The sequence below is a fragment of the Phacochoerus africanus genome, chromosome 10 (genome assembly GCF_016906955.1).
Source record: "Phacochoerus africanus isolate WHEZ1 chromosome 10, ROS_Pafr_v1, whole genome shotgun sequence".
NCBI lineage: Eukaryota > Metazoa > Chordata > Mammalia > Artiodactyla > Suidae > Phacochoerus > Phacochoerus africanus.
In genome coordinates this window covers 111,757,742-111,770,396 of record NC_062553.1, presented here as the reverse complement: position 1 = coordinate 111,770,396, position 12,655 = coordinate 111,757,742, and the positions used below count along the sequence as shown (strand labels likewise).

General features: G+C 36.9%; 2 protein-coding genes across 4 annotated transcripts in view; one reads left to right on the top strand and one right to left on the bottom strand.

The window, feature by feature from the left end:
- Window positions 1-12,655, bottom strand: part of ELOVL6 (ELOVL fatty acid elongase 6) — a 449,693-nt gene that overhangs the window by 418,248 nt on the left and 18,790 nt on the right. The window lies entirely within an intron of this gene.
- Window positions 1-12,655, top strand: part of ENPEP (glutamyl aminopeptidase) — a 94,518-nt gene that overhangs the window by 78,267 nt on the left and 3,596 nt on the right. Inside the window, exons 15-18 of the mRNA XM_047751674.1 lie at window positions 498-571; window positions 677-781; window positions 870-1,040; window positions 3,476-3,616. Of these exons, the coding sequence (XP_047607630.1) occupies window positions 498-571; window positions 677-781; window positions 870-1,040; window positions 3,476-3,616 (491 nt within the window). The remainder of the gene's footprint in view (window positions 1-497; window positions 572-676; window positions 782-869; window positions 1,041-3,475; window positions 3,617-12,655) is intronic.

Below are 12,655 nucleotides of genomic sequence, written 5' to 3'. Positions count from 1 at the left end.
TCCAGTCTCCAGCTCTTCCACTTTCTTTATGGAAGAACTTGGACAAATGATTTCTTACTTGGGAGTCTTTATTTACTTCACACAATAGCAATGGCAGCACTTGGCTGCCTATGGTAATGGGATAGTGAGAATCATACACTATAAATAGTCTTTGTAAATCCTAAGGCAATATACTAATATTAGCTATTATTATTTCATCAATACTTGAGCAATTTTCCTTAGTGCAATAAGTATGTCAGGTGTCACTCTATTTATTACAAATACTAACTAAGAAGTGGAGGTTAAAAGGGGCTAACCCAAAGTTCTATAAAACAGAGAATGATCCATGATGTCATCTTCAGAACTGAAGTAAAATTACAACTTTCCTAAGGAAAATCCCAAAGTTCTCTGAACCAGTAGTGAAAAAGATTACAACAGGGAACTGTAGACTATAATAAATGGGGGACTGCCACTAAATAGTAAATGGTTACTCATTGTGCATGGTGCTTTTATTTCAGAAATACTTCAGAGATCAAGTGAAGCCCATCGCAGATTCTCTGGGATGGAATGATAATGGAGACCACCTCACAAAGTTATTTTTTACCTTTTATACAATTAATATTCATTTAATATTTGTGTGTTAAGACATGTTGAAAAGTGCTCAAGGCCCCGGATCTGTGTATCTTTGTTTTCTTAGGTTACTCCGCGCCTCTGTATTAGGGTTCGCATGCAAGATGGGAGACAGCAATGCCTTGAACAGCGCTTCCCATTTATTTGAGCAGTGGCTAACGGGGACTGTAAGGTGACTGTTCACCATGTTTTCATTTCTAGAAGGCTTTCAACTGAGAAATGAGGAATTAAAATTTCTGAAACACCATTTCTTCTCCTAGTCTTCCTGTAAATCTCAGGCTTCTGGTATATCGGTATGGAATGCAGAACTCTGGCAATGAGACTTCATGGAACTACACTCTTAAGCAATACCAGGAAACTTCCTTAGCTCAAGAAAAAGAAAAGCTACTGTATGGATTAGCATCAGTGAAGAATGTTGCTCTTTTGTCAAGGTAAAATGGAGCATTAAAAAAAATTATATGAATGGTACTTGATAGTTTTATGTCACAGTCTCTTAAGATGCTAATTAAAGGATATGTCTCTAAGAAAATCCATTATAAGTTATTTTCCTGGTAAGAAACAAAATATCCATGTTAAGAGTGGCTTACACAATATAGATATGTAATTTTATATTTAAAAAAGTCTGGAGGTAGATAGTTTCCAGTTGTATAGAGTGGTTCAACATTTTTTCACCCAGGACCGACACTCTTTCCCTTTCTTTTCTGCCATCCTCAACATGATGGATGTCTTATGACTTCCAGAGCTCCAAACATTTTATTTTCACACAAATATGTTCAATGGAAGAAGGAGAGGAGCAAGAGTTCCTCCTCATAAGTCTCTGTCTTTTACACTCTTAAGAGGTCAGTTATCTCTACTTCCCCTCATAATCAAGAACTGGGTCAACCTTGATCATTCTGGGTTATCCCAATGAAGCATTTTCTGACTAGGATGAACTTGAATTCCTTTGATTTGAGCCAACCATGATACTCTGAGGCTGGGGAAGCAGTCTACCTTACCCAGGATCAAGGATATCTTGATCCAAGCCCAGAACAAAACTGGTCTCTGATACAGACAAGGAGTGTCTGTCACAACATTCTTACACACACACACACACACTGCACACACGGTATTTACATTCCACTCAGAAGGTACAAAGACTGCTTGAAGCCTATCTATGAATCTTCTTCCACTCCATACCTATGGCCTAAATCAACTAGCTTCCACCTTATTCATTTTTTGCTTAGGTATGGTTTCTGAGTTATTTATTTTATTTGTTTAACCAAGTTATGATGTCCTTTCTATGTACAGTTATACAGACTGTGGGAATAAAAATAAATAAGAATGACATCTATCCTTGAGAAACTTACAGGCTCATGGGAGAGGCAGAATATACATAAGAAATTATAAAACAATAATTAATTTATAAGGACTACCAGAAGCAATTTGCTTTTACTTAGCAGGGCCAATAATAAATACACTTTCACCATCTCAGCTCAGAGCTATATGTCAGTTTTCCTTCTCCCTACCCTAAGATAGTCTATCAAGAACTTAATCATCTTGACATTCCACAAAACATCATATTGATTCACTGCTTTGATAACAGTGTGCTAACTGAATATGATGAGAAAATTAGCAAGTGCTAGAAGTTCCCATGGTGGCTCAGCCAGCAGTAATGAGCCCGACTAGTATCCATAAGGATGGCCTCACTCAGTGGGTTGAGGATTTGATGTTGCCATGCGCTGTGGCATAGGTCACAGACGAGGCTCAGATCCCATGTGGCTGCGGCTGTTGCTGTTGCTATGGCTGTTGCTGTGGCCGGCAGCTGTAACTCCAATTCCGCCCCTAGCCTGGGAACTTCCATATGCCACAAGTCTGGCCCTAAAAAGCAAAAAAAACTACACACACACACACACACACACATATACATACATATATACACATATATAGTAAAAATTCAGAAGCCCACCACTCCAGTGCAGTTTCTGAAGTTTAGGGGTCTAGAGTACGTTAAGATATTCTCTCTAGGTACAGCCATGGCATATATTTAATAAAAATATATTGATTTAATCACTCAATTTATCTTGGACTTATTTGCATTATACTATAATTATAGCCAACCAATCTAACCACGTAGGTTATATTAGAAAGTTGTTTTTTATAATACAAGGAAGAGCAAATAAGATTAAACTGTAATCCCATTTAAAATAAGAGTATAGGAGTTCCCGTTGTGGCGCAGTGGTTAACGAATCTGACTAGGAACCATGAGGTTGCGGGTTCGATCCCTGGCCTTGCTCAGTGGGTTAAGGATCTGGCGTTGCCGTGAGCTGTGGTGTAGGTTGCAGACGCGGCTCGGATCCCGAGTTGCTGTGGCTCTGGCGTAGGCCGGCGGCTACAGCTCCGATTAGACCCCTAGCCTGGGAACCTCCATATGCCACGGGAGCGGCCCAAGAAATGGCAAAAAGACAAAAAAAAATAAATAAAAATAAGAGTATAAGTAATTCAATTTACTGGTCCCTTTTTTTTTTTTTTAGTTTAATGGGGTAATAGGTAAATAGAAATTTTTCTATTTAATAAATACAATGAATTTTAATAGTTTAAACTGCAGTTTTTCTGAATTGTTTTTAGTACTTCCAAAATAATTTAATTTTTAATGTTCTTATTGTTTACATTTCATTAGTCCTCAAGATCCTAGGTTGTTCTTTATAAACAGTTAAACATTTTAGAAAATACTAAATTGTGTTTTATCATTTGTCTTATTTAATTAACTCTGTCAGTTGATGACTCAAGAACTGAATTACTAGAATGAAAGCTATGTTTTATTGGAATTTAGCTAAGGGTGAACATTAAAAGTTCATTTTGTATTGTTTTTCTGTCTGGCTTCTCTTAGGTATTTGGATTTGCTCAAGGACCCAAACGTTATTAAAAGCCAGGATGTGTTTACAGTCATTCGATATATCTCCTACAACAGCTATGGGAAGACTATGGCCTGGAACTGGATACAGCTCAACTGGGAATATCTGGTCAACAGGTGGGATGATCAGATAATGGTTTGTTGTTCTCTTTATCTGATACTATCTACAAGTTTCCTTTTCCTCTTTTCTGTACATTCTCTGACATCTATACAATATCTGAAATGGCATATTTTCAGAATTTTAGCATCACAGTATTTTCCTTCCAGGCAAGCAACATACTAGCTAATTTTAGGCATAATTCCTTTCCTGGAGAGTAGCATTTCTAGCTGATCTATAGAATTCTGAAATATAGAAAGATGCCTAAATAGCATTATTTTTAGTTTGGTTAAAACAAGCTTATCTTGGAGTTCCCGTCGTGGCACAGTGGTTAACGAACCCGACTAGGAACCATGAGGTTGCGGGTTCAGATCCCTGCCCTTGCTCAGTGGGTTAAGGATCCTGGCGTTGTCGTGAGCTGTGGTGTAGGTTGCAGACGCGGCTCGGATCCCGCGTTGCTGTGGCTCTGGCGTAGGCCGGCGGCTACAGCTCCGGTTAAACCCCTAGCCTGGGAACCTCCATATGCCGCAGGAGTGGCCCAAGAAATAGCAAAAAAAAAAAACAAACAAACAAAACAAGTTAATCTAATTCTGCCTCTTGTACTAGCACCTAGCATAAAGCCAGGCACATATTTAGTTCTCAATTAATCTTTAATGAAGACTAAATGAGAATTCCTGGACCTGGGTTCACATTAGAGCCCTACAGTTTACTGAGTTCATATGGATAATAACTTTTAACTCTCTTAACCAGATAATTAAACTTTAGGTATTTTGAAAAGTTCTTAAAAGCAAACTGTATTTTCCCAGGCAACAGCAGTTTTAAAATAAGTGGCAAAGACAAGAGATGAGAGATGCTTTCCTAATTTCTTATTTTTTTAGCCCCATATGAAAAAAACTACTACTACTCTTGTCCATGATCCTCTAACTTTAATGCTTATTTCCATTCAAAAGATACTTCTTTAACAGAGTATAAAATAGAATATAGATTATATATCCCAAACAAATATGTAGGCATTGAGCAAAGACTTATACCATCTGTAATCCTACACCAAGAAATGACCTCTGTCATTCCCTCCTAATCTCTCCTGTCTTCCCATCAGCATTGCCTAGTGTATAATCACCACCTTATCAGAAATACTAACTGCAAAGATACCTTTTATTTCTATACTCTTTTCTACCCCACAATCAACCAGTGAGCCATTATGTTAATTCACATTTCTCTATCTTCCGAGATCCAAATTTTATCTCTAGCTCTCAAACAAGACACCCTACATTGCTTTTGCTTACTTGTGATACAATTTTACTTTTTCTGTTCTTGCAAAGATTGAGTGTAACTGCTCACCCATTTCTAATAAGATTGATTGGTATGCTTGTTTGTGTGTGGGGGGGAGGGGTGTATATGATGCTTTTTCTCATCTGTGTATAATTTTTATGTTTCAATGGAATGTTTGGTTTAGAATTAATAAATCTGATGAGAACATGCTCTTATCTGAAGGCAATAGTTCATATTATGTAAAGTAGTACCTTCCATTTTGAAAGATATATGCCTAATGACACATACCATGTATTTTGTCTTCATACTATTTTTGGCATATACTGCAGGAAACCCATATAGAGGAGGAATAATGCTTACTATTAAATTATTGTGAAAATATAAGTAAATAATGTTCTATTTTACATAATAAAATTAGCATTTACTTATTTATTAAACAGTATTTCTCAAAGCCTAGTTGAATAGCTCTGGTGTGACATTTCAAATAATGGATATTTCATTCTCAAAAATTAGTTCATTGTTATACTCTTCAAAAATAAAGAAATAGGAGGAGTTCCTGCTGTGGCACAGTGAGTTAAGCAGCAGCTTGGTCACTGATGACGTGCGGGTTCGATCCCCGGCCTGAAACAGTGGATTACGGCTGACATTGACATAGCTGCAGCTGAGGTCATAGATGAAGCTCAGATTCAACCCCTGGCCCGGGAAGTGCCATATGCCATGGGTACAGCCAAAAAACAAAACAAAACAAAACAGGTGTTACACTGTCATAAAAGCCATAAACAGCTAATAAATCTATTAGACCTAATGTTGAATTTTTTGAAATTCAATGTTGAAAAATACATTGATAAACTATTTTCAGTACTAGTTCCAAAACACTCTCCCAAGGTTTTTATTATTTCTTCATATTCTAATGATCTAATTCTCATGAGGCATCATTTAAAATATCCTCAGGAGTTCCCGTCGTGGCGCAGTGGTTAACGAATCCGACTAGGAACCATGAGGTTGCAGGTTCAGTCCCTGCCCTTGCTCAGTGGGTTAAGGATCCGGCGTTGCCGTGAGCTGTCGTGTAGGTTGTAGACGTGGCTCGGATCCCACGTTGCTGTGGCTCTGGCGTAGGCTGGTGACTACAGCTCCTGATTAGACCCCTAGCCTGGGAACCTCCATATGTCACGGGAGCGGCCCTAGAAATAGCAAAAAAAAAAAAAAAAAAAAAAAAAGCCAAAAAAAATATCCTCAAACATAAAATTATACAATAACCACATGTCAGACACAAAAAAAATAATTAGAATTAGTAATGAATAAATATAATTTCCCCATTAAAACTGGATAATACAAATTAAACACAAATGAGCCAAGCTTAATCCAAATATTTCCAAACTCTTAAAAAACATTTTCCAGACTTTAGAATGAGTGCTTTACTGCCTCTGTATCTGAACAATTTCTTGTCATCCTAAAATAAATAAGTTGTTTTATAAATAAAGCTTTTGTTACATGATTTTTATGACAGCTGATGGCTACACTACTAATGTCCTTTCTAGTTTGAGACTTAACCATAAAGTACCAAAGATACTTGTGAAATTATTATTTGCTTCCATTTATTCCACCAAACTCTTACATGAAACTGTGAAGCTGGATGAAATCAATAAGCCAATATAATGTGCTGTGACAAAGTCTGAGTTTAACTTATTACTATGAATGAAAATTAAGTCAATAGGACACTACTAGAATCATTTAAATACTACTCATAAACAAAATAATGTAATAAGCATTTAATTAAAAGTTTTGTGTGCATCAAAATTATTTCTTCTGGATAACATAATAGTACCCATGTAAACATTAAATCCAAGAGGATGATTTTTATATAATTATTTTTCAAAATATTTAAGATATAATTAAATCCTTATGTTAGATTTTTTTTTTTTAAACTAGGGGTTGAATCAGAGCTGCAGCTGCTGGCCTATGCCACAGGCACAGCAACACCAGATCTGAGCTGCATCTGCAACCTATGCCACAGCTTGCAGCAATGCCAGATCCCTAGCCCACGGAGCAAGGCCAGGGATCAAACCCGTATCCTCATGGATACCAACCAGGTTCTTAACCTGCTGAGCTACAAAAGGAACTTCCTTATTTTAGTTTTAAAAGTAATTAATATGATAAATACACAGCATATTTCCTCTTAAATGGTACACTTTATATAATACTGGTTTCTTGGGATGAACATGTTTTGTTTTTATATTTCTAGTATTTATACAGGTAGTTTTGTTTTTATATCTCTAGTATTTATACAGGTAGTTTTTATTCAATCTATTCATTGCTGGTTTCTAAATATATTCTTTAAATTTCAGTCACAAAGTATAAAACAGAAAAGGAATATTTTAGAAATTATAGGAAGTCACTGGAAAAATTATTTTCTTATCTAATAACAGACTTTTTTGAATCTGTAGAACATCATTACAGGAACTTAGTGTGATTTCCTTTTTTAAAATCCCAATTTCTTTATTATAAAGTGGGTGTGTATTATTTTGCACAAAATGCAGATAAGGATACAAAATCACCAATAATCCCTGTTGTGACATTGCTGTTTTTCCTTGGGTCATTTTTCTATGGTTGTTTATTTATTTACAGAAATGGAATCATGTTAGACGTGTGATTTTATAACCTTTTTTTACATTATCCTGTACTATGGACATCTTTTCATTCTTTATGCTTCTTCAGTATTATTCTTAATGCTACATCATATCTTGATGTCTAGATATATCTTAGTTTATTCAGTTGATCTCCATATTTTGGATAATAAAATTGTTGCAAATTTTCCATTGTATAAATAATATACTAACATCTTTAAAACTGAAACTCTTTGTTCTCCTTGAATGTCCTTCACAATTTCCTTAGGGTACAAATAATACTAGAAGTAATACTGCTATGTCAAAGGATGTGGTTTGTTGTTTGTTTGTTTCATTACTTTTCAGGGCTGCACCCATGGCCTTTGGAAGTTCCCAGGCTAGGGGTCAAATCAGAACCACATCTGTGACTGACACCACAGCTCAGAGCAATGCGGGATCCTTACCCACTGAGCAATGCTGGGATCGAACCCAAGTCCTCATGGATACTAGCTGAGTTCATTTTTGCTGAACCATGACGGGAACACAATGATTTGTTCCTTTTTAGAGTTTCTGATGAATATTGCAAAGCTTTCACCCAGAACAAAATGTACTATTAATTTTGCTTATTTTTCCAACCTTTGTCAATACTAGTACTGTCATTTAAAAATATTCTTGCTAACTGAGTACATGAAAACTGATATCTCATTTTAAATAATTCCTTCATTCAATAAATACTGTGGTGCATCTACTATGTGCTTGGCACAGTGCTTGGCACTGAAGGTACAATATATATAAGGACAAACAGATCTGGCTGGCTGTCCTCGTAGAGCTTAGATTTTAATAATGGAGATCAAGATTAGGAACCACACAAATACATGTATTCTTAAAACTGTAATAAATACAAATAGAAGAGGTTCAGGGCATGCTGAAAGAGTATATATAATAGGGAAACTGACCAAATCAAGAGATGTTGGAGGTTAAGGACCTCCCTGAGGGAGTGATGACTGACCTGAATTCTCAAGGAAGGGCAGGAGGAAATTAGATGAACAGGACGCAAAGCATTCCTGGCCGAATGCCTACTGTCAGAAAAGAGGAAAGATGAGGGTGAGGCTTTTCAGGGTCACGTTTAGATTTGGACTTTTGTCCCAAGGGCAATGATAAGTCACTAAAGGGTTTTAAGTAAGAAAGTAAAATGATCAACTTTACACTGAAAAGAAAGCTCTGGTGGTAAAGTAAAGCACAAACCTAGGTGGGGGTCAGAGAGATTCTGGGGAAAGCACTTAGAAAGCTATTGGAGTAGTCCCAGTCGAAAGACAGTGGTAGACTGTACCATGGATGTAATGGTGAAGATGAAGAGATAAGAATAACATTTAGAACCTGGTTGGCCAGAAATGGGAGACAAGTGAGGGAACAAGGATAAAGTCTATACTTCCAGAAAAAAAAATGTCTGTGGAAGAACAAGTTCAGTTTGCTGTATATAATGCCTTTGATTCTCTTTTGAGATATTAAATTAGAGCCTGTTTCAAGGAAGTTATAGTCCCTTGTCAAATACTGATTAAAGTTTGAGTAAATTCAAGAATAAAAAATGCCCCCTAGCTTGGGAACCTCCATATGACGTGGGTGCAGCACTAAAAAAAGAAAAAAAAAAACAAAAAATAGAAAAACTACTATTTATGGAGTTCCCTTGGTGGTGCAGTGGAAACGAATCCGACTGGGAACCATAAGGTTGCGGGTTCAATCCCTGACCTCACTCAGTGGGTTAAGGATCTGGCATTGCTGTGAGCTATGGTGTAGGTCGCAGACATGGCTCAGATCTGGCATTGCTGTGGCTGTGGTGTAGCCCAGTGGCTGTAGCTCCAGTTGGACCCCTAGCCTGGGAATTTCCATACACTGCAGGTGTGGCCCTAAAAGGCCAAAAAAAAAAAAGAAATGTAGGGAAGTCTCCTGAAAAGCTGAAAGAATATTAAGAGAGCTATACCAGATCAAAAGAGGATTTTTGCTCATATGGAAGACATTTTAATATGTTAAATATTCTTAAAAGCTGATGAGAAAGATCTCATGAAGAATGAGAGATTTAATATGTAAGACAGAAAAAAGATTTTTTAAAAATTAAAGTTTTTGAAAAAGTGTAGGAGAAACAGGAACCAAAGTGCAGAGGACAGAAGGCAAGTAGGTATATTTGTATGTTTGTAAGCTAAAAGATGTAGAGGTTACTATGTATTTTCTCTGTAAATTAGAAGGCAGGATCATATTTATGGGAAGGGATGGAAGGGGAACAGTGTTTGGAGGTTGTAGGAGGGTGAAAACATTTGAAAAGAGCAACTCAAAGAGGAAGAGAATGAAGTTCACTGGTGGCCTAGTGGGTTAAGGATCTGGCACTGGCATTGTCACTGCTGTGGCTCAGGTCACTGCTATGGCGAGGGTTCAAACCCTGACTGAGGAACTTCTGCATGCCTTAGGTGCAGCTCCCTGCACACCCACCCCCACCAAAAAAAAAAAAAAAAAAGGTTGGGGGTGGGGAGAGAATGTGTTGGCCAGGGTGATATGGAATTGTCAATGTGGAGGGCCTGTTTAAGATTGATATCCATGAATTTACAGTGAAACAATATGGAAAAAGTTAGGTAGCCTCTCTTGACAGAACTGGTATAGAGGACATGAGCAAGGAAAGTAAAGAGAAAACTCCTAAAGCTGGAGTTTTGCTAGACACAAATTACTGAAATATAAGGGAGTTTAGGGCGTGGGCAAAAATGTTATTGAAAATGGTAGACCATGGAATCTAAATTATATAAGGAAATAAGTGAAAGGAAAGGAAGAGCTGATAATCCAGGAGAAAGTAGGGATAGTCAATGGGCTAGAAGTCCAAATTAAGACAAAGAATGGTCATAGTGGAAAGTCAAAGGTAAATTATGCCATGGAGTGTGCATATATTAATAATTTTAGAGGCAGAGTACTTATGGATGACTACAAGGTATGATAATGGCAATTGATGGCTGAGGTACAGTGAAGAAAATATATCATTTGAAATGAGGAAGTCAAGAAACTAAGGAAGTAAATTTGTTTTATCATCAACCATGTGGACCTTGAAATCATGTCCTGGAGTAGAAAGGATGACTAGGAGTCAGATGCCAACGTGTATCATAAATGAGATGAAGGGGAATAGCTTAAGGAACAGAGGTTCTTAAAAAGAGAGTGAAGGAATGATGGTTTGGAATCCACAATGCGGAGCATGAGCCCAGCAATTCCCTTTCTGACCTGGTGCTATGGAGGATGTGGGAAAGTAAACATTCTCCAAAGAAGCTGTAGTATTCCCTGTAAAGGAGTTCCAAAGGGCTAGGTGGAGGGTTTGAGAGGTTGGGGAGCTCTAGAGAGCTAAGTCAGAGGCAAGGAGGTACACTCATTATAGGGAGAGTGTTGAGCATAGATGCCTGAGAGTATTACGCTCTGGATAATGACTGATGACATTAAGTAAAGGGAAACTGCTTGCCTTAGACTTCTAAGAGAAGAGGGATGATATAATGGATTTAAATTCAGTGGTGTCTGTGACAGAAGTGAGCAGTGGACCTAGTACACTAAAATTGTGGCTAATTATTAGAACATTTCATCTATTTCCACTGGTACATTTTTTCTTCACATTTCTTTTGCAAACTGCTGATTCATTCCTTTGCTAATTTTATGTTGGCATATTTCTCCCTATTACCAATCTGTGAGGGTTCTTTCTGTAGTGAAAATATTTGATTTTTTTATAACACAATAAGAAATTTTCACTTTTAACTTTATGTCAGCTTTTTTAGTATAATTTTTAAATGTGTATGTGACAAACTTAGTTGTTATCTTCATGATTTCTGCTTATGTTATGTGATAATTTTTATGTATTTTTTAATTTATTTTTTTATGATATACTTGCTGGTTGGTTGGGGGTGGATAACACCCCTATAGCAATGGGGTGAGAGTGGGCCATATACCTTTCCTAATAGGGGGTAGGAAAGAGTAGGCCAGGTTGCTTCAAGGTAGTGGAGGAGCATTACAATGAGACAGGTGGGGCAATGATAAGGGTCCAGTAATTTTTTTTTAATTTAATTATACAGTTTCATTATTTAATTATAATTATCATAAATTCTTTGATGGAGAGGAAATCAGAATGAGGTCTAAGAAGACTTCATTCCAAGAATGATGTCATATGACCCCCTTCATGGTGGATTATGCACTTATTTATTATGAGATATATTTCTTCTCCAGAGATTCCTTGTTTGTGTATCAATTGTAGATTTTTGGTTTGCAGTTATTCTGAAATTTTGATATAAGAGTTTATATGTATATGAGATTGTTTTAAGTTGTTGGTCTCTTAATTGCAAGTTCATCTTCAGTATCCTGCATTTGTACCCACCTCTTCTCATGATTTCTGATTTTGGTGGTATAATTGTGCATGGATGATTTCATACATTTACTGGTGAGCCTTGTCATTTGTGGAATTTTTGTTTCCTGTTGCTGTCTTTTCCTTCCTGCCTAGAGAAGTTCCTTTAGTATTTGTTGTAAGGCTGGTTTAGTGTTGCTGAATTCTCTCAACTTTTGCTTATCTGTGAAGGTTTTGATTTCTCCTTCAAATCTGAATGAGAGCCTTGCTGGGTAGAGTAATCTTGGTTGGAGGTTTTTTCCTTTCATCATGTTAAGTATATCATGCCACTCCCTTCTGGACTGCAGAGTTTCTGCTGAAAAATCTGCTGATAACCTTATTAGGGTTCCCTTGTATGTTACTTGTTTCTTTTCCCTAGCTGCTTTCAAGATTTTCTCTTTGTCTTTAATTTTGGTCAGTTTGATTAAGATGTGTCTCGGTGTGTTCCTCCTTGGGTTTATTTTATATGGTACTCGTTGTGCTTCCTGGATTTGAGTGAGTGATTCCTTTCCCATGTTAGGGAAGTTTTCGGCTATTATCTCTTGGAATATTTTTTCTGTCCCCTTCTCTCTCTCTTCTCCTTCTGGCACCCCTATAAAACAGATGTTGTTGCGTTTCACATTGTCCCAGAGTTCTCTGAGACTCTCTTCATTTGTTTTCAATCTTTTTTCTCTTTTCTGTTCTGCATCTGTAATTTCCACTAATCTGTCCTCCACCTCGCTTATTCATTCTTCTGCCTCCTGTATTCTGCTGTTAGCTGCTTCTAGTGAATTTTTTATTTCAGTTATTTTATT